At 35.8% G+C, this 22,785-nt stretch overlaps 3 protein-coding genes across 3 annotated transcripts; all 3 read left to right on the forward strand.

The window, feature by feature from the left end:
• The first annotated feature begins 12,183 nt into the window (after nucleotides 1–12,183).
• On the forward strand, nucleotides 12,184–13,999 carry HPR3 (D-isomer specific 2-hydroxyacid dehydrogenase family protein). Its single transcript, XM_078982673.1, has 2 exons — nucleotides 12,184–12,870; nucleotides 13,406–13,999. The coding sequence occupies exons 1-2, from the start codon at nucleotides 12,388–12,390 to the stop codon at nucleotides 13,931–13,933; spliced, it is 1,011 nt and encodes a 336-aa protein (XP_078838799.1). The 5' UTR covers nucleotides 12,184–12,387; the 3' UTR covers nucleotides 13,934–13,999.
• Nucleotides 14,000–14,091: 92 nt separating this feature from the next.
• On the forward strand, nucleotides 14,092–15,483 carry LOC145034294 (glyoxylate/hydroxypyruvate reductase HPR3-like). The gene is made up of 2 exons (XM_078982674.1): nucleotides 14,092–14,622; nucleotides 14,833–15,483. Exons 1-2 carry the CDS (start codon nucleotides 14,167–14,169, stop codon nucleotides 15,358–15,360), a joined length of 984 nt encoding a protein of 327 aa, XP_078838800.1. The 5' UTR covers nucleotides 14,092–14,166; the 3' UTR covers nucleotides 15,361–15,483.
• A 587-nt stretch (nucleotides 15,484–16,070) lies between these two features.
• On the forward strand, nucleotides 16,071–17,949 carry LOC145033372 (expansin-A7-like). Its single transcript, XM_078982008.1, has 3 exons — nucleotides 16,071–16,259; nucleotides 16,968–17,277; nucleotides 17,490–17,949. The coding sequence occupies exons 1-3, from the start codon at nucleotides 16,082–16,084 to the stop codon at nucleotides 17,800–17,802; spliced, it is 801 nt and encodes a 266-aa protein (XP_078838134.1). The 5' UTR covers nucleotides 16,071–16,081; the 3' UTR covers nucleotides 17,803–17,949.
• The last annotated feature ends 4,836 nt before the right edge of the window (nucleotides 17,950–22,785 follow it).

Consider the following 22,785-nt stretch of genomic DNA (forward strand, 5'->3'; position numbering starts at 1 on the left):
CGACACGCAACACGACATGAAATAAATGGGTTTGGGTTGAGTTTTTCAACCCGCTAACCCACCAACCCGCCAAACCGTTTATTAAATGGGTCATATATGGGTTTCTCAAAAAATAAACGGGTTGACCCGCCAACCCGTTTATATTCTTAATAAAAAAAATTATTTTATTTTTAAATGTATTTATGTATCAAGTATTAATATTTAATAAGTATTATATAATATATACCATTTTTCATAGACCATTTGATTGTTTTGACATTTTGACTCGTGGTGGATGGTCTAAGGTCGTAAGTCGTAACCTATAAGGCTAAGTCTGTAACATGTTTCTATGAATGTTTTTAATTTTTATTTGGATGCTTAAGACTTAAATGTCTAAAATTAGGACCCACAAACCCAAATTAACCCACAAACCAGCTAACCTATGAACCCTTATAAATAAATAGGTTGGCAGGTCATATATAGGTTTATGTTCCAAACCCGCCGACCCGTGACCCGCCAACCCGTGACTTGTATATTTAAATGGGTCGTGTTGGGGTTGGCATATTTTGACCCGCTAACCCGCCAACCCGAACATGACACGATTGCCAGGCCTAACCCATAAACCCAAATTAACCCACAAACCAGCTAACTTATGAACCCGTATAAATAAATGGGTTGGCGGGTCATATATAGGTTTATGTTCCAAACCCGCCAACCCGTGACCTGTATATTTCAATGGGTCGTGTTGGGGTTGGCATATTTTAACCCGCTAACCCGCCAACCCGAACACGACACGATTGCCAGGCCTACCTTGACTACAGGCGGTGCTCGATTTTGCATCCGCTCTCTATCTCACGTTAGACTCCAAATTATGACCTTCAAGTCATAATGTCAATCCTCTGTTGATACGAATTTAATGGAACGATGCGTCATATTCTAATGACCTATCATCGTGTGATGCATTGCTTGGACTTAGGTCGTTTAGAGTCAAATTCCGGAACAGTCTATACCTTCCTTCATGTTCTAATTACATCTTAAAAGGTAGCATCTCTGGCAACCATCCCGATACTTCTACTGATTGCTTTGATTAATTCTTCCGGCTTAATTCGGTGCTACATCGAACTTGGTTCTGTAACATCCCCCTCTGGCACGTATCACAATATTGTCCACTTTGGGCCACTCGGCACGAGGACTTCCCAAGGGGTCACCCATCCTGGTACTACTCCCGCCTGAGCACGCTTAACTGCAAAGTTCTTATGGGATCTGCTGCCCTCACGACTTTAAAACGCGTTGTGATGGGGAAGGTATCCACACCCCTTATAAGGAATGCTTAGTTCTCCTTCCCAGCCGATGTGGGATCAGATTTAACCCACTTTCACACCCCATTATAGGGTTCGACGTCCCCGTCGAACACATCGACTCGTGCCCTGGCTCTGATACCATTTGTAACATCCCCCTCTGGCACGTATCACAATATTGTCCGCTTTGGGCCACTAAGCACGAGGACTTCCCAGGGGGTCACCCATCCTGGTACTACTCCCGCCCGAGCACGCTTAACTGCAGAGTTCTTATGGGATCTGCTGCCCCCACGACTTTAAAACGCATTGTGATGGGGAAGGTATCCACACCCCTTATAAGGAATGCTTAGTTCTCCTTCCCAGCCTGATCCCACATCGGCTGGGAAGTCCTCGCGCCGAGTGGCCCAAAGCGGACAATATTGTGATACGTGCCAGAGGGGGATGTTACAAATGGTATCAGAGCCAGGGCACGGATCGATGTGTTCGACGGGGACGTCGAACCCTATAATGGGGGTGAAAGTGGGTTAGATCTGATCCCACATCGGCTGGGAAGTCCTCGCACCGAGTGGCCCAAAGCGGACAATATTGTGATACGTGCCAGAAGGGGATGTTACAGTTCTCTGAACCATTTAACATTCTCATCGTAGTCGGACTCAATTCGATATGACCACTCGGGTCGAAATATCAATAATCTTTTTAGTCATTACCGAAATGATGGTAACGACATAATTGAATAAACCGGTATCAATTACTAGCTTCTTAGTAACCTTGTGACTTTCACTGATCCAAGTGTGAGTCCTGTGCTTCCGGTAGTATATGCATCTACTACCTTTCACACCTACTCATACTCGTCCCAAGTATTATCTCGCAGTTTTCCAAGTCACCATTCAAGAAAATCACATAACAGTTTAACACACCAGATAACAAAACGAAGATTTTATTATTTCTTGAAACTATTACATGGTGTTCAAGTTCACCCTAGACTATGCCTTTAAGAGGCTACATCATGTGGTTTTATCTATTAGGCTACCTCGTAACTCGATCTTCAGGTATAGATTCCTTATCCTTGGTTCCTCGCATTATTTTCCGCTTCGTCGAGGATCATGTGGAATACCCTTGGCCTTGGTGGCGTTTCTGGTATTGCTGCTTTATTTTTCCTCGGGCAGTCTCTGGACATGTGCCCCTTGCCTCCACATCCGTAGCATACTTTATCATTATGTGTGCAATCCTTGGAATAGTGACCAGTCCTTCCACACTTGTAACAAGTCACTTCTTCGTTGCACTTCCCACAATGCTTCTTCTTGCATTTATCACACCATCTCGCTTCACCTCCATCTCCTCCTCCAAGCTTTGAGAATTTGGTTTCCTTGTTGGACCTTGAAGGTCCTTCAAACTTCAGCTTCTCTCCTACTTTATCTTTTTCTAGACCCATTTCTCTTACCTGGGCCTCTATGTTCTTAGCTACCCTAACAACTGTTTTCAAGGTAGTTGCCATTTTGACCTTTGGGCCAAATTCTGTGGGTGATCCGTTAGCAAACCTATCAATCTTGGAGAGTTCAGTAGGTACCAAGTAGAGGAATAGCTTCATCCTCTCGGTGAATGCGGTGGCATACTCATCAACACTCATCTTCCTTTTCTTCAGGTTCTGAAACTCGTTGTTTAGGTCTATCAGATCTATCTCCGAGCAGTACTGCATTTTCAACTATTCCAAGAACTTTTCCCATGACATCCTTAAGGCTTCTCCTCGTGGCATCGTATCTGCCAATAGCTTCCACCAGCTCAAAACTCCAGTTTTCAGTTATCTTACAGCGAAGACGATCTTTTGTTTCTCGCTACAGTTGCAACTCTCAAACACCATCTCCATCTCGGAGATCTAATCCATAATCTCAACCGGCTTCAGGCTTCCTGAGAGACTCGATGGTTTCGCACCCAGGAAATTCTTGTACATTCGCCCATCCTTCTCGTTTCTCCCCTCCGGGCCTTCCCTTTGTTCACTTTGAGTCCCCACTTGACTCGTTTGGCGGCTGTAGTTCCCTTCCTCAGATTGTTCGGGAATTGGCTCGGTCGGCTCAACATGTATGGTAGGTTCGTCCCTATTTTCGTGGAACATCTGTCTCATTTCTTCCCCTTGTTCAGCTAGCATAGCCTGAATCATGGCTTGAACTCCAGCCATGGTGACTGGTTCAGGTGTAACTTCTTCTACAACAGGTATTTTCTGAACCACTAGGGGTTGAGGGGGTTGGTTCCTATTTCCATTTGCGTTTACGTTTCCGCTACGGGTCCTTGTCATCTTGATCTATACACCGAATAAGGTAAATCTAGACCTTTACTTAGGATTGACGTTTAAATCATCCTTATCACTCCAAAACGTTTACATGCTAGTTCTAATATCGTAGTCGTACGTTTAGAATCCTAAACACGTAAGGTTTCCAGATCCGGTCGGCAACAGACCATAGATCCGAATAAATAACAACATATAAGACATAAAACATTTAGCACATAAAAGCATTTTAGGCATAATTCCTAAAATAAGCTAGTGCTCACACCTCACAATCATTGCTTAGCATTCTAAGTTTAAGTCTAGAAATAAATCCATATTCCTAGTTCGCTTAAACTAATGCTCTAATACCAACTGTGACATCCCCAAAATCACGGCCAGAAAAAACGGGTTTTGTTTATGCTTTATAAAAATCAGAGTACTTCTTTTCATAAAAATGTTGCGGAATTTGTTCCTAGAAAAATACGATAAATACATTATCAAAACATTTTCGAAGAAACGTATTTTATTTATGTTAAAACGTTTGGGATGTCATCGTCAATACAGAAACATAAGCATAAACGGAACTTACATTTATTTACACTAGTGATCTACATCTCTTTAATCTCTCAGTGTAATGTGACTTCATATCAACACCTGTGATGTAAATAAACTGAGTGGGTCAGGTTGGGAAACCTGGTGAGTACATAGGGTTTTCAACCCACAATAATATAATCATTATGTTTAAACAATCAAACAATCAACCCAATTACCCATCCACATTATCTTCTTTACTCTTAAGGGTCTACCCTAAGAATCAGCTACTCCTCGTTAATTCATTCCTAAGGATCATCCTAAGGAATCGGCACGAAATTCATCGTTGCCAGGGTTTACTCAACGGGCACTAAGTCTATAGCTGTCAGGGTTTGCTCAACAGGCACTAAATCCATAGTTGCCAGGGCTATTTCGTTTATCGACAGTATCCACTCGCAATATGTGTCAGTGGGTTTTTAGAGTACACCAGTGAACACATCGTTCACAGCACCTACAGGTTGTGAGCCTGCTAGTGTTCCACTGGACTGTCTAGAATAGTTCGTGGTTGTCATCCATACTCTGCTGAATGACGGGACCATCATTTGGGAAAAAGGCTTCTCACATTATCCACCTCTTACCCTCACCTCACGGTCTATTTCACCTCTCAAATCATCATCCAACTTATATTTCATCTATTACATCTACCCATGTCTTACCCCAACATTTTTGTAGATATAAAATACATATAAAGTTTAAATCATATAAAACATGTATGAAATCGTTCATCCAGCATAGATAGCAAGTATTCAAATAATATGCACACATAGCACGTAATTTATATAAAATACTTCATATCTATGTGTAAGCTGAAAGTAACTATGCACTCACCTGAAAGGTGGTGATTCAGCACTCGGACAACGCTTCGATACTCTCAAAACGGTTTTCCTTCGATAAAACCTAGTAACAATACCACTAGGGTTTAGTCTAACGATAACCGCGATAATTTAATTAGTCTGACTATTATTATTATATAAGCATAGCCCAAATAATTATTTTAAGGACCTAATAACATTCATATAATTATTTGATAGCTATATTAAAAATTGTTGCTAGGTTGGGTTGTTCATTTAGCTTAGGGAGAGCAACTAAGCAGCTTGCTATTAGGATCCTTCAAGCAAAGCTTCTTTAATGAGACTTTTCTTTTAGGCAGACGATAGTCTGATTCAAAGATTGGTTAGATATCTAGAGAGAGATAAAGAGATGTGCTGTGTAAGCAACTCGATTGTGTATTACATGTGCTCTAAGGTTGTACTTCTTCTTTCTTCCCCTTTTTTCTTTTGATTTGGAAGATGGTTGTTGTGTTTTGGTTCAAAAGGCATGGTTTTTAGTGTGTCTCCAGATAGACATTCATCCTTGTAACTTATCGCATCAATTTGCTAAGTTATCCATTTAATCATCAGGGATGGGAAAAATATGTGAAACTCGACTGCTAGGACAAAGTAAGATAGATTTATTGCCAGAGATGGAGACAGATAGGTAGTTAGACTTCCAACCAAAGTCAGTGTTGTGTTCAACTTCATGGTTGGAAGGATTGCTTTCAGTCATCTGCCTTTTCCTTCTCTCTATTCTCTTAGCAAAGTAGGCTCAAGTCAAACTTTTGGCTTGTTAGGTGATTTAAAGAGCCACCTTCACCTTTATGTTAGGAGATCTTTGTGATCAGGATGAGGTAGATGTCTCCTAATAGATGGGTGGGTCGAATCGGAGCTTCGCAGGGGACGCAGTCAAGGTTTTGCTTACTATGTTCTAATCATATAAAAGGAAAGCACTGTTATTAATTGTTTTATCGTTTTATATGCACTTTTTAAGGGGAACCAAACTTTCCGACATAGGAAACTGTAGGAACCAAACATATAAAATTTCTATTACATAAGGGCTATTATTGTAAAAATTTAAAATATATGGACCCCTTGTGTAAAAAAAAACACAATGACATTTGCTGTAAACTACGAGGATAATTTTTGTATATTTTTAAACATATGAATCATTTATGTAAAGAAAAATACACAATGATATTTTCTGTAAATTACCGGAACAATTTTTGTAATTTATTTTTCTACACATGAGCCAAACTTACCAACATATAAAATCTTAGATGTATGGATTGTTTTTGTAAGAAAAAAACTTTATAAGGAACTTTTCCATTAATTAAAAAACTGCAAAGACTAAATTTGTCAAAATCTAAAACATTTGTAACAAAAACTCCAAAAATAGAAAACATTATTGTTTTTAAGAACTTTTATTTAATATATAGTGTATTAGTAAACTATATACAACAAGTTGTTATAATAAAAAATATATATTAGAATGTATGTAATAGTATGCATAATATATATATATATATATATATATATATATATATATATATATATATATATATATATATATATATATATATATATATAAAAGAAAAAGCAATATACAATTTCCCTTTTAAAGTTTTCTCACTGAAACTCATTTAAATGTGACAATATTTTTATGTTGATCGTTTTGACACGTTATAAAAGATTAAAATGGTTATAGTATTCCTGAGACATAAAATAATGATTGGTGTTCAAATTCCATAAAAACATTTTATATTCAAACAATGACACACCTTAGATATTACTAGTGCTCTGATTTGTAAATGCATTTATTAGTTTACTAGATTATAACTCATGGAAACCACGGTTCACAAAGTAAAAAGAATCACAATATTGGTACATGCATCCACACTCTTGTTTAAAACCGAATCAACAAATGCTTTTATACCTAAACGAAAATAAAAACCAAAAAATGAAACGAAATAAAACTCTGATGACCGATGATGGTGGGCATGTCGACTGTGAATCATGGATTTGTGGAGAAAAAGCAGAATCCCCATAAAGTATAATGTTGTAACATGAAGAAATGAAAGTAAAATAATATAATAAACAAATTAGCGGAAATACATTTATATTTGTTGCATTTAAGCCATGCATCATACTCCATGTTTTCCTATTATATCAGTGTTTTTCAAAAGACCTACTAAATATAACAATGCTTGAAATAGAAAGATGCTTTTATTTCTTCCGATTACAATGTTGTAATGAAAAGAAATGAAAGGAAGATACTATAATACGTGTATAAATGAAAGTACAATGCTTTTTGTTAATGCTCGATATAGCAACACACTTTCATTATGCCACTATCATACACTTCAACTTGTTTTTAAAACTTTTAAATGCTCGAAATAGCAACATAATTTTTTTATTCTCAAAATAGCACTATACTTTCATTTCCGCTTATTATAATGTTGTAATGAAAAGAATGAAAATACAAAGTTATTTCTTACATTTAACCATCTTAGTTCCTAGATTACCCAAACCGGCTAAAGCTAAATTTAAATTCATACAATTACCTTTGCATATCCAGATCTTTCATGGCCACTGTAACTGATTCATGGTCATTATGATGACACTCAAGCACTTTTAGCCAATCCTAGTAATCATCTTCTGTTGTTCGATGTCAATACAATTTTCTGGAACAACTACCAATCAAATAACAAATAATGTTAATGATATAAATACCATTTTAGCAGCCAATATAATAAAAAATACACTTACATGAAGGTGCCTTGTATCTGTGGGCCTTTTACCCTTATGGACAAGCCACATGCTTAATATCATGTTGTTATAGAAAAATCACAACAAAGGCAATAAATTGTTTTCGGCATATAGATTCTTTTTAGAAAGTTATTATATTTCAAAGAACACTCAATCAGAAAAATATTTGTGAAAAGTGCCATGAGCGAATACTTTACTTTCATAAACATGTTCCTAGGAACACATAGTGAAGGAAAGGGGAGGTTATAGACGGAGTAGATCGGGAACCAAAGATGGTCGAGGATCAAACAAAAATGTGTCTTTAGTTTTTTGTCATACCAATGTAATTCATAATAACTTTTGTTTATTATATGAACAATTAATAAATTATAAAAAGTTAAAAGGTCACAAAATCTGCAACTTATGTATATGACGGTGAATAGTATGTTATCCCAAAAACTTAAAAAATAATAGAGGTTTATTAGAGCCATTAAATCCACAAATTAACATAATTAAATTCAATAATTCACAATTATATAAGTAAAGAGATAACTAAATGAAAAAAATAGACATGTATCATAATATATTGAATGAAGATGATAATATTTAAAACTACAAGATTTAAAACTCCAACTGCATATTGTCACCGTAGGAATCTAAAACATGATTGTTACCGTTGGAAGCTGTTCAAGTTGAGGTTTAGTGTGCTAACGTTTTTGCAATTTTCATGTGAAAAAAGAAAATAATGAGGAAATAATTCGGTTAGTGTGCTAATCTTTTTGCAATTTCCATGAGAAAAAAGAATATAATGATGAAATAATTCGGTTCCGCCTTACAGCCTTGCTTTCCAAACCGAAAACGTGTTTAGTCTAAAATTGAAATATTATTTGGAACTCTTTGGCATCTACCTACAAATATATGAAAAATACCAAGGTAAGAAACAAAAAAGAAGAAAAATTACCCAATTGTAACGTTTGGTTCCTGATACACATTTAAATAATAATTTACTCATTTTTATAAAGCAACTCGACGAGTTGGTAGCCCCAAACTCGTTGAGTAGAGATTAGAAGGGACACAGGTTTTAAGCAACCTACTTGACGGGTTGAGAGCCCCAAACTCGACGAGTAGGGCTGCCGGGATGAAAACCTAATTTCGGGGTTTTGCATCCTATTTAAGCATCTTAATCCCCTATACTGGCCTCATTTCTAGCCTCCAAGTCCCAAACCCTGGATTCAAAAACCCTAATGCAATTGTGTGCTTGGGAGCCATTTTTTAGTGAACTTTGTGTGTTTTGAAGCTTGTGAAGGAAGGAGAAGCTTGGGGATTCAAGAATAAGATAGTAGATCTAGAGACTTTATTTTTTCCTTATCATTTTCTAGTAAGCAAGTCTTAAACTTGCTTAGTAGCTTCTTAGATCTACTTATCATCATCTTATTGGGTTTTTGGTCCAAGAAGCTTAACCTTTGGGATATGGACGTCCCAAGTGAGTGAACCCTCAGATCTGGAATCATGAAGGGATTTCATGGCATAAAGGTGCAAACTTTATGACCATTGAAGCCCCATGCAAGCCATAAGATGTCATTTTGGCATTTTAAGCTCCAAAAGGCCATGTATGGAGTGAAAGGTGGAAGCTTACGTACTTATGTAGTGTTTAGGGTCTAGATCTCTATTTGTATGCTTTAGTTTATAGTATTTATGGCTTTAGAATCAATATCTAGTTCCTAAAGAGTTAGGGTTTGAACTAAACCCATTATGTAAAGGTATTAACAGGTAAAGTTTGAAACTTTACCCTTAAAATGATATTTTCAGTGTATATGAGAAGTATGAAGCTTATATCTGAAGAGCAGGGGCTTAATCCATTAAGATGGCCTAAATAGACTGAGGAAATCGTCGAGTTCATAGAGGAACTCGACAAATTGATTCGATTTGTCAAGATTTTGGATAGGGTAGAAATTGACGAGTATGAGGAGGGACTCAACGAGTTGACTCGCTTTGTCATGACTACGATCAGTAAGGGAACTCAGCGAATCAGGAGGATGACTCGACGAGTTGAGTCAATTCGGAGTGTTGACTTTGACTTTGACGAAATGTTGACTTTGACTTTGACCAAGGTTGACCCGTGAAGGTGTCTTGAGAAATGAATGGTATCTAAGGGGTTGTTTCTGTATAGGGCGTGAGTAGAGCCGGTTGCAGGAGCAGAGATGTACAACTATTTCACTCGACATTTGAGGTGAGTTTTCTCCGGTAGTGTAATGCCTAGATCCCTGGTACGTATTTAAATATTTTTTTATTCAATTTTACAAGGTAACTCGATGAGTTGGTATCCCCAAACTCATCGAGTATAGATAAAAAAAAGGGACGTCGGGTTTGATAGAATCTAACTAGAAACGGTCAGCGATTCTAGTTAAAACATATACATTTTGTTCATCTATACCTATTGTAATTTACAGTTATAAAATACATATACAATTTAAATTGAATAAAACATATACATTTTGTTCATCTAGCATGGATATCATAAATACAGATAATATGCACACATAACACACAATTTATATTAAATACTTCATATCTATGTGTAAGATGAAAGTAACTATGCACTCACCTTAGTAGCATGATTTGATAGAATCTAACTAGAAACGGTCAGTGATTCGTGATCGTCGGGCTCGGGAAGGGAAACGGCCTTTGGAAAACCAGAGAGATCGAAAATAGAAGGTGTGATGAAAGAATGAGTCTGGATTGCTATTTATAGGCTGACTTTGGCTCTCTCACGTCGTGAGAATCAATGCTCACGTCGTGAGCCATGGGTGTATCATCTCATAGACTAGTCATATGTGTTTGTAGCTTCGAAAGGTGTTCGACATCATCTCACGTCGCGAGAATGATATGCTCACGTCGTGAGCTTCCAAGAGTCATCCCGTAGACTTCCCAAGTGTTTGATAGTCTCGATTAGTGTCCGTTTGACTCCTCACGTTGTGAGTAAGCATGCTCACGTCGTGAGTCCAGTCAGATTAGGGTTTCTGACACGTGTCATGCTCTTAGACTGCTACATCTTTGGAAGGTCATAACTTTTGCATACGAGTTCCGTTTTTGACGTTCTTTATATCCACACGTAGGTGGAGACGTACTCTACAACTTTCATTTAGATCACTAAGGCTAAAAAGTAATATATCATAAACTCACTTTCTTTTTTACGATTCCCGGTGTTGTGTCAGTTTTGTCGCGAAACTTCCACAGTTGTAATATCTGAGTCATAACTTCTTCGTTATAACGCGGATTTCAACGTTCTTTATATGTACGGAACCCTTGTGATATATTCTATAACTTGGTTATGATTATATATTATATATAATCTTTCATCAAAATATCATTTTTTGACGTTTATTGTCTCTAAATTGATTAGTCCGAATCTGCAAGCGTTACACATTTTTAATAAAACTAACAGTAAAATTACTAGATTTAACAACAGAAGGACTATTGATGTAATTTCTCCAAACCGTGGGGATGAAACATGTCAACTTTTCAAAGGTTGGTCCAAACCTATGAACTGAAACAAACCACACGGACCATTTATGTAATTTACTCACTAAATATTATTGTAAAGCTACTAAATGGTCGATATATATATATATATATATATATATATATATATATATATATATATATATATATATATATATATATATATATATATATATATATATATATATCAAACTTGGGTGTGGTTTTGTTTGACATTTTGATTCTTTTTAGTGGTCGATATAATTTTTTTTACCATCAACCACTAAAAACATAAAAATAATGAGTTTTTGATATTAAAATATAACTTTCACTCCAACTACATAAAATTTGCACTATAAATATATTTTAATATAAATTAGAAAGGTTACTTCCGCTATGCGGGGACCAAAAGCTTTCGATGTTGTTTGTAAATCGATAAATATAACAGACGTACAAAGTGTAAGAATGAAAAACCTAGCTTTGCTCCATATCGTTTTTTCATGTTTTTTTGAAAAAATATAAAAGTTTTGACTGTAAGAACGAGAAGTGTCAAAATAGCTAAAAAAATTAAAGGGGTAAGAATTAGCAAGTTTTTAGAAAAATGGATTAAAGCTGTCAAACCGTTAATGTTTTGTTGCCAAACTTTAAATATTAAAAGGTTTCTAAAAAATATAAAAACATTGATTGCAAGGACAAAAAAATATCAAAATGGCTAAAGAATAAAATCAAAATTGACAAAAAAAAAACATCTTAATTTACTATCCTTAACTTTAAAGCCCAACAATAATATAGACATCAATTCTGCTAAAAAAAAAAAAAAAAAATCTTAACTTCACTATTCCTAAGATAAATAATAAACTATAATATAACAATGATAAAGTTAAAGGAACAATCCAATTATATGATTATGATATTAAAAGTATAAAGCAAGTTTGATGTAATGACCCTGTATATATACCGGACAAAATTGCCTCACACAAAAATCCCGGCCTTTTTAGTTTTTACCTGCCGGAGTAAATTTTTGGACAATAACAGTATAACACTAATTTGGCGATCCATTCCCTCCATTGGAGACGCCGGTGTAGTTTTGGACTTTTGTTGACATTTTGATTCTTGCTCATGTACTTTGATAAGTCGCTTTTAAGGTCCTCAAACGTCCGTTAATTTCCATACTACACTTATACTGTATCTTCCGTCAATGGCCGAATCTCAGCAGCTCCAATCCACCACCGACTCCCAGCAGCCCCAAACCACCGTAGAAACCGGTAACAACCTTCCTGTTGCAATCATCCATCGCCTCCCCACTTTCAATTTCTCCTTCTCCTGGGCTAAAGGCATAGTCAACCCAATCGAATCATCCGATCCGTTATACCCGATCCACCGGCTATCTGCCCGGGCCGTGATCGTCCTGGGTCCTAGCCCGCTCAAATCCGAGCACTTGGACCAATACCCATCCGTAGAATGTATTTTTGGAACATCCGCCGGCGTTGACCATATCGATTTAGCCGAATGTCGTCGCCGTAATATTCGAGTCACTAGCGCCGGTGATGCCTTCTCTGAAGATGGAGCCGATTATGCTATAGGGCTTTTGATCGACGTCCTCCGACTTGTTTCTGCTTCCGATAGGTTTGTCCGGGCCGGGTTGTGGCCCGTCGAAGGCATTTATCCTCTTGGAAACAAGGTATATCCTATGATCCATCCAATTCACCCTTATCAAATCTATTGAGCTAATCAAAAAAAAAATTGAGTCATTCATCTACTCGCTCTGTTCCGATGATCTGGGAGGTTGTATATGGTGATAGATTGTATTCTCCATTCTGACATATACATGTATTTAATCATATAGCCATTGCTAACAACTAACATCCTTTTAGCAAATACTACAAATCATAAATTATTGGGGCTAGATATCAAACCTTGCATCATTTCCTATAATCAAAACTTCCAAATTGGTTAAGTTCTTCGATATCCTAATAAACATGCAAGAACGTCAACATGACTACATTGTAACCAAAATTTATGGTTACTCGTATAACAAATATCTTATGTGCATACTTCAAAACATAAAAACGATATTTGTCTCGTGGTAATGTCATTGCTACTATAGAGTTTGTTTGTAGTGAAACTTCAAACTTGGCTACTATTTTGTGATGTCTTAAATTTTTTTATAAATATAAAACTTGTTTACTGTAACGGTGTAACCTGTAATGATATAGGTAGGGGGAAAACGAGTCGGCATTGTGGGGCTTGGAAGTATTGGCAGCTTGGTGGCTAAACGGCTCGAGCCATTCGGTTGCACCATCGGCTACACCTCAAGAAACAAAAAGCCACAACTTCACTATCAGTTCTACTCCACAGCTCTTGATCTTGCAACCAACTCGGATGCCTTAATCGTCTGTTGTGCATTGACTGAAAAAACACGCCATGTCATCAACCATGATGTCATGAAAGCCCTCGGGAAGAGGGGTATTCTCGTCAATGTCGGGCGTGGGGCCCTTGTGGATGAAAAGGAATTAGTAAAGTTGTTGGTTGGAGGTGAACTTGGAGGAGCCGGTCTAGATGTGTTTGAGGATGAGCCACAGGTACCAAGGGAATTGTTTACAATGGACAACGTTGTTTTGTCTCCACATAAAGCTATTGCAACAACCGAGGCGATTGAAGGATTGATACAATTAGTTATTGGAAACATGAAAGCCTTTTTTTCAAATAAGCCATTGTTGTCTGAACTTAATCTTCATGATTAATATAGATTAAGTCTTTGTTTTGTTGTGTATTTTGAACACCAAGAGAGAACAACACTTTATGATTAATGTCGATTAAGTCATAGTCGGTTTAATATTTATGGTTGTACTTGATGGGTAAAACTTAAAAACAAAATTATAAAAAATAAAATAAAATCAAAAAGCACAAAGATAAGGTTTATTTCCAAACGTCAGTTACTTTCCACACGCTACATTCATACAATAGTTATCCATCAATGGCCGACTCCCAACAACTCCAATCCAACACCGACGCCGGTAACAACCTCCCTTTTGCAATAATTCATCGTCTCCCCAATTTCAAATTCTCTCTCTCATGGGCTGAAGATATCGTCAGCCTAATCGAACCTTCAGATCCATTATACCCGATCCACGGGCCATCTGCTCGGGTCGCGATCGACATCGGTCCTAGCCCGATCAAATCGGAGCACTTGGACCAATACCCTTCTGTAGAATACATTATTGGAACATCCGCCGGCGTGGACCATATTGATTTAGCTGAGTGCTGCCGCCGTAATATTCGCGTCACTAGCGCGGGTGGTGCCTTCTCTGAAGACGGAGCCGATTATGCTATAGGGCTTTTGATCGACGTCCTCCGACGTATTTCTGCTTCCGATAGGTATGTTCGTGCCGGGTTATGGCCTGTCAAAGGCAATTATCCTCTTGGAAACAAGGTATCTCCCATGATCCAATTTTTGATCTACTCGTTTCATTCCAATTTTTGTTCTAAATTATCAGAAATTATATTTAGGGTCCCTTATATTTACTAAGTTTAGTACAAACTACAGAAATGAAAGAACTCCCTTTTTTTAACTTCAAACAAAATGGATGAAATGCTTTAAATTTTAAACGAACTTGATTGACAGCTTATTTTCATTGCTCAGTTAGGGGGAAAACGAGTCGGGATTGTTGGGCTTGGAAACATCGGCAGCTTGGTGGCTAAACGGCTCGAGCCATTTGGGTGCACCATTGGCTACACCTCAAGAAACAAGAAGCCACAAGTTCCCTATCAATTCTACACCACAGCTCTTGATCTTGCCAACAACTCGGATGCCCTAATTGTTTGTTGCGCGTTGACGGAAAAAACACGCCATGTCATCAACCACGATGTCATGAAAGCCCTTGGAAAGAGGGGCATTATCGTCAATATTGGACGTGGGGCTCTCGTGGACGAAAAGGAACTCGTCAAGTTTTTGGTTGGAAGCGAACTTGGAGGAGCCGGTCTAGATGTTTTTGAGAATGAACCTCAAGTGCCAAAAGAGTTGATGACGATGGACAACGTTGTTTTGTCTCCACATAAAGCAATTCTAACACCAGAGTCGTTTGAAGCATTAAGAGAATTGATTAGAGAAAACTTGAAAGCATTCTTTTCGAATAAGCCGTTGTTGTGTGAGCTTAATCTTAGTGGTTAATGTTGATTTTCTCATAATCTTGTTTCTATTTTGACGATTAGTAAGAATGAACTAGACTTGATATCGGAGCCAATGGATGTATTTTGTGTTTGAATGCAATCAAAGATCTCTATTGGTATGAAACATGGCTGAGTAAATTAACAAAAATTGAACATTACACACATTTGTATCAAAACTTGAGTAGAGCTAAAAGAAAAATCATTAATTGGGTATATATTATGTGCTCTTTTTCGTTGACATTTATTGTGTTGTCTTTATGGTCATTAGAAAGGAAATAAGACTTTGTCTAATATAACTTAATAAAAGAGAAAAACAATTTAAATTGTACTTTGTACGATTCTATATCTTTTTGTTGATCAGTAAGTGACAAAAATTTATGAAGTCAAATATGATATTATTATACAACTTCAATGTGCAACGTAAGCCCTTTTGCATAATCTTTATATGTATTTTTGTCACCCGCCATATATAAAACCTGCTCGCACGTTGTATCCAAATTTCAATTAGTACAAACCTTTACTGCCTAATGCCTTCGAGTACAAGTGTTAATTGCAGAGAGAAACCCAACACCATTCAAACAAAAATACTTTAATATGCACATTTGACTTACAAAAACACAAGCTCTTCGTGAGGGTCACAAACCCACTCTTCTTTTGGCAGTATATCAGGCCCTATAAATGTGTCTATAGCATTTTTGAGGTCAACATTAGAGCAAAAACAAATGGCTTCATGGGTATTTTGCATCTTCCTTATATTTGCCACATTGGTCACGTTTGATTCAGTTTTGGTTTATGGAGCGGGTTACACTGTCCCTCGTGCACCAACTGTGTATCGCCCAAGTGCATGGAGACTCGCACATGCCACATTTTATGGGGACGAATCCGCATCTTCAACCATGGGTACTACTTCTCTTTGTACACTATTTCTTCAAATAAGTGGCTTTTTATAGAAAATATACAAAATTACATTTTAGTTTCAACAAGATGCAATGTTTAACCTGTAAACTAATTAACCCGCCGAAACATGGTTGCATAACCACTGTTAGGTTTGGTGTTGCTTATTAAAGTGCTTATTTGGTTACTGAGGTTTGATACCATTACATTAATTTGATTGTTTGAATTACACAAAATAACTTACGCTCACTACTACGACTTAGTTTTAGTAGTAAACAGTTTTGAATAATTTGTTTTAATTTAACTTATTTGCTTATTACAGTATAACATATTTAACAAGTATTTTGAGTGCTTGGATTGCACAACATGTTATTTTAGATAACATTTTATCAATTTATTTCTTTTTGGTATTGTATAAGATAAAATTACATGTTGGCAGTGGGTACTACACAAGACGATCAATATTTTTACAGCAAAAACATAAGTTGTTTTAACTAAACAGTCTCAAACACCCCCTCCCCCAAATAAAAAGTGATCTAGTGTGCGTGTCATAAAATAATTGATTTTCGATTGTAATGTCACATATTTTGGTACCAAACGAAACTTGCTTGCATATTTCTTATAAATTAAAGAACCATTTAATTTGTTGCATAAATATGCATTTAAGGTTCCTTTTGTGTTGAAATCTCTTAACGATTTTTCAATGGATATCAGGGGGTGCTTGTGGATATGGGAACTTGGTCACAAACGGGTATGGTACAAATACAGCAGCAGTGAGCTCAACAGTATTCAGCAATGGATACGCGTGTGGTCAATGCTACCAAATAAAGTGTGCCCAATCTCCATGGTGCTCAAAAGGCATCGCGACTGTAACAGCCACCAACCTTTGTCCACCCAACTGGTCTAAAAATTCAAATAGCGGCGGATGGTGCAACCCACCTCGAACCCATTTCGACATGGCTAAGCCCGCTTTCATGCAAATCGCCCAGTGGAAAGCCGGAATTGTCCCTGTCATGTATCGAAGGTATGTGTACTTCTTTCACCAACAAGGGGCACATGTGTACTTCTTTGCTAAAACAACCCCTCTTAGCACCCTTTTTTGCTAAAAACTCCCTCTTTTTTGTCAAAAAGCCCCCAAAAAATTTCAAAACGTTTATTTGTTCAATTTTATACATAGTGGACAAGTTCCCATTTATGATGTGTCATTTACCTAAATAAATTGCGTTTTTCTTGTAGGGTCCCGTGTGTCAGGAAAGGTGGTCTTAGGTTTTCGTTCCAGGGAAATGGCTATTGGCTGTTGGTTTATGTGATGAACGTTGGTGGTGCTGGTGACATTAAAAGTATGTGGGTGAAAGGAACCAAGACGGGTTGGTTAAGCATGAGCCATAACTGGGGAGCATCGTATCAAGCTTTTGCGACACTTCGTGGTCAAGCATTATCCTTTAGGCTAACTTCTTACACAACCAAACAGACAATAACAGCTTACAATGTTGCCCCGGCTAACTGGAACCTTGGGTTGACTTACCAAGCTAAAGTCAACTTCCATTGATTTATCAGCATGATGTGTTGTTGATTTTTTTTAAGATTTTCTTTAGTGATTTTCATGCGACACATTTTTTTGACGTTTAAGTTGTCGTATAATTTGTGATATTGATTGTGGTACGTAAGTTTTTGTTACAGGAACATCATTGTGTTATTACTTTTTTGTGGTGTAGTTTTATACTTAATTGAATAAAACAAATCTTTTCTTACAAATATGAATTACATCAACCATTTTGTGATGATAAACGAACAATATTATGATGCTTTTTTCGAGAAAAAGTAAAAAGAAAAAGAAATGGTCATAATGGTCTCAAAGGGTAATCTCCTAAGTTCATACAAGTTGAGTTTTATGAATCGTAATTTACCAAAAGTTATAGATTGTGACAGTATCATCATAATCCTTCTTGCCCCGTCTAGTTGTGCTAAACCAAAAACCTCTTCTAAACTTAGGGTAAATCAATGAACAATCATTTTTTCAAACGAAAAAAGATGTTCATGACCTACAACCGCATCTTTTTAGTGATAATATTAGTATAAATGTTCATAATATAATATATGTCTATAACCTTAAAAAAAAAAAGTAATATGAAAAAGTCATTAATATTGAATCTAAAAAAATTGATATTTCAAAATTATAAAAGAAAAATTTAGATTCTTTGATTCTTCATCCATAAATAGAAAAAAGTGAACCGGGGTAACTTTTTTTAATATATATATATATATATATATATATATATATATATATATATATATATATATATATATATATATATATATATATATATATATTTTCAAATTTGGATTAATATCTATTGTGCGGACGTGTGAACAGTGCTATTCTGTGAGAATGACAAAAAAAAAAATTGTTATTTGATAATATAAATACGTTCAATCTTACATAATTATTGTCATTAATACACATTCTGACTAATTAAATCATCTATAAAGTTATTATAGACTTTTTATTATTATTCTCATTCTATCAGAATGTTGTTATAATGTTTATTGAGTCGTATTCTGTCAGAATGAAGTTGAGTGAAAAACGATGTGTGAGAACAAAAATGAATAAGAATTAGTGAGAATACATGAAAATGACAATAATTGTATGAGGTTGAACGTATTCGCATTAATAAACAACTTATTCTCTTAATAATTCTCATAGAATAACACTGTCCACACGTCCACACAATAATTATCCATCCACATTATAACCTAACCCTATATATATATATATATATATATATATATATATATATATATATATATATATATATATATATATATATATATATATATATATATATATATATAAAGCCCCGTATATAATTTTTGGCTCCGCCCTACTAGTATTGAACCACATTTATCAAAATCTTTTCAAAAAGTTCTTAAAATGTTCATTTTTCATAAACTTTCAAACAATTGTATAACTACTCATTATATTTCTTTATGGCCCGGTCCATACGGTGTGCAACATGAGCGGTCGTCTATGGCCCATGTCTTTAAAGTTCCAAAAATTCATAGAGTATATGTCATATATAAAGAAGAAATTAACCTAACTAAAAATGCTAAGAGATTTTTTTTTTTAAATTAGTTGTTTTTGTAATGTTGTGACAATATTTATGTTTTTTTTTAATATTAATAATGAATTGTATAACGGTGTGTCTATTTTCGATTTAATTTTTATCATATTTGTGACCTTTGAGAGCCTATTTTTTATCTTTTTGTTCAGGGCCAACTATATGTATGGACTGACCTTGTCTTTATGCAATTCAGACCTATGGATTTTGCTTCGTTTCACTATTCATTTTTAGTATATATTAGGATAATTTCCCTTTTTCATATCTTTTACTTTTAAAAACTTTAAAACAAGTTCATAGTTATACATCACATATTCCCTTTAAGTTCAATAACATTTAACACCCTGCATGGACTTCATACATTACATGACCGCAAATACGTCTCATCATGTATGGGCTCGGTCACATTCTGTGACAACATAACGTGGACCACTTAAAGGAGAGCAAATAATCTTGTCATGGCCGCATCATTTGAGACCCCTAGGTAAGTCGACATTACCATTAGTCTCCATTACCATGTAAACTTTAGTCTCCATTAGGGAGGAGGGAATCGTAGAGGGTTGGAGTGAGTGGGTTTGACCAAGCAGGAGAAGAGGGATAAGTGGGAGGAGAGCAAGGGAGAAAGAAAAGGTACTGAGGGTTCCTCAAACCGCTGGAAGAGAAGGAATTTAGGGAAGATGGGTTAGGAGGGATGGGGTTTAGGCGGGTTCGGCTCCCTCCACAAAGGGTTTGGCGGGTAGCGGGAAGGACGAGGACGATTCCATCGACCCCTAGGGGTGTAAACGAGCCGAGCTGAGCCCGAACCTGTCCAAGCTCAAGCTCGGCTCATTTAATTTTGAGGACGCTCGAGCTCGAGCTCGATTCGAGCCTTAAAATGAAGCTCGACCTCGACTCGTGAACAATTTAGTGGGCTCGCAAGCCTTATCAAGCCTAAATGAGCCTCTATGTATATATATATATATATATATATATATGTGTGTGTGTGTGTGTGTGTGTGTATGTGTGTGCATGTGTATGTGTGTATGTACGTGTATATATATATATATATATATATATATATATATATATATATATATATATCGACTCGAGCTCGTTTAATAAACGAGCCTCATATTTAGGCTCGAGCTCGGCTCATGCTTGTTTAATTTGATCTCGAGTCAAGCTTTTAACGAGTCGATCCCGAGTAGTTCACGGGTAGCTCGGCTCACTTACACCCCTAGTCTCCATGCGAACACTTTGGCAAATAAGCATTTACTAATGCAATTCATTCAATAACTCACGATTACACATCATGCCATTCTTTGCATTTAACTGATGGGAATTTTCATAGTATAACTTATTTTCATTTCAAACATAGTTTATAAAACATATATCATACTTTTTCCTCTATCAATTTCATTTTAAAATGAGTTGATAATATCGACTATCCATATTATACTGTTTAATTAATTTAACGTATCATATGAAACACTTTTATCATTTGATTACAACTTTTCTTTTCAAAAAGAGTTCATATCATCAATCATTTATATCATACTATCCAAGACACTTAACATATAATATACCATATTTTTCATCTTTTTGAAAATCATGTAATTCTAATCAATACTTATTCTTGTAAATAGTATATATATATATATATATATATATATATATATATATATATATATATATATATATATATATGTATATATATATTATGCCATGTATTCCTACTTAAAAAGCTCCATAAAACTCACCTTATTAGTTAGGGAAAACTAACTACCACTTTAGTCTCTTGCCCCCACTTAGTGCTCTTAATCAAATCTCTTGCCAAGAACCTATCAAAATAACATTTCAGCCTCTTAAGAACTTGTCTTAACTCATTAAGAACTTAGCTACCATCTATTTCCACAATGATCACTTACTTGATCATATAAATTTTCATTTACAACTTTTATCAATAAAACTAATTATACTCCACGTATATCACTTCTATATGACTTAATTTATTAAGTCGTCAACACAATTTCAAGTTTTCATCACTTTCATCAATTAGGGTTTACAACCCTAATTGCTCAAATCAAAGATTCGTCCATGGAATCACCAAATAAAACATAGAATCCTACTCAAAACACTTACTACTATATAGTAACATAGATTCATAACATAAAAATCAGATTCTAGAAAATCCCATAATTCCACCATGGATGAACATAAATCTTGATTAGATGAAGGAGATGATATATTGGTTCACTTTTATAAGTTGAATCTTGTATCTCCTTGATTTTGCTTCACCAAATCAACCTGAAAACTATAGAATTGCAAGATCGCTCTGGAATTGATATGTTGTGAAAAAGGATTCAAATGATTGACCTAAAGTCTCATAAACACATCGGCTATTGCAAGTTACGTGTTGTGTTCTTGTCTTGGATCCAATGTGTCGGGCATAATTTGCATTACGTCTGACCAGAGAATGCCTCATATCCTTCTTTTTTCATATCAATGTACTTTGAACGCATCGTGTACACTTTACCTTACGCGCCACATTGTAACATATTAGGATGCCTTTCCCAAAAAAGTAACTTACAACACTGTTTTACGTAAAATATATGTGTCTCTCCGTCATCTATTACACATCGTGTTTCTCTTCTACATGTCACGTCAACCGACATGACACATCGTATCCCCTAACCAATAGTTTTCACCATTAACTCAATTCTAATTACCCCTTTGTAATACTATCAAGCATACCAAACTGATCTAGATTCAATACCATAATTTAACCAAACATTTTCCAGTATTATGTACAAATAACAAGGTAGTAATCAAACTAATTGTCCAAAAATTCCAATCTTTGATTACTTGGACCAAAATATCATTTGACACAAACACTTCTTATACACACTAACAAGTTGTCAAATTTAGTTCCAATGATCATATCAATACTTCTTAATTATCATTTCAACATACGAGAAAGCATTAACCAACCAAACAAATAACATTTCAAACTTTTTGTCATTTTGGACCATTTTACCATTGTCCTCAAAATTCACATATACAACACATTACTAAATTTTTTTAAGAATGTTATAATTTTTATCAATTTCCATCTCTCTTGTACACATGTAGGTTGCAATGGTCATATTAAATCAAGTAGTATTTATGTTTTTTTGTTTACTTTCAAATTCATTCCTTCCCTTCACATTAGTTGAAGCGACATTAATTGAACTAAACAATAATAGAAATAGTTTCTTAATTTTCACAACATGGAAAAAGTAAATCCAAGTTGAAGCACCATCAATGAAACTCACCAAATATGGACATAGATTCTTGATTCACACATTTTGGGTAAAGTAAACCTGTTGGCGTCAGGTCCATTAGCACGACCTTCGGCATGCCAACCTCTCCTGGCGCTCGCCTGACGCCACCAT

Source organism: Lactuca saligna, chromosome 3 (genome assembly GCF_052625555.1).
Source record: "Lactuca saligna cultivar CGN05327 chromosome 3, ASM5262555v1, whole genome shotgun sequence".
Lineage (NCBI taxonomy): Eukaryota > Viridiplantae > Streptophyta > Magnoliopsida > Asterales > Asteraceae > Lactuca > Lactuca saligna.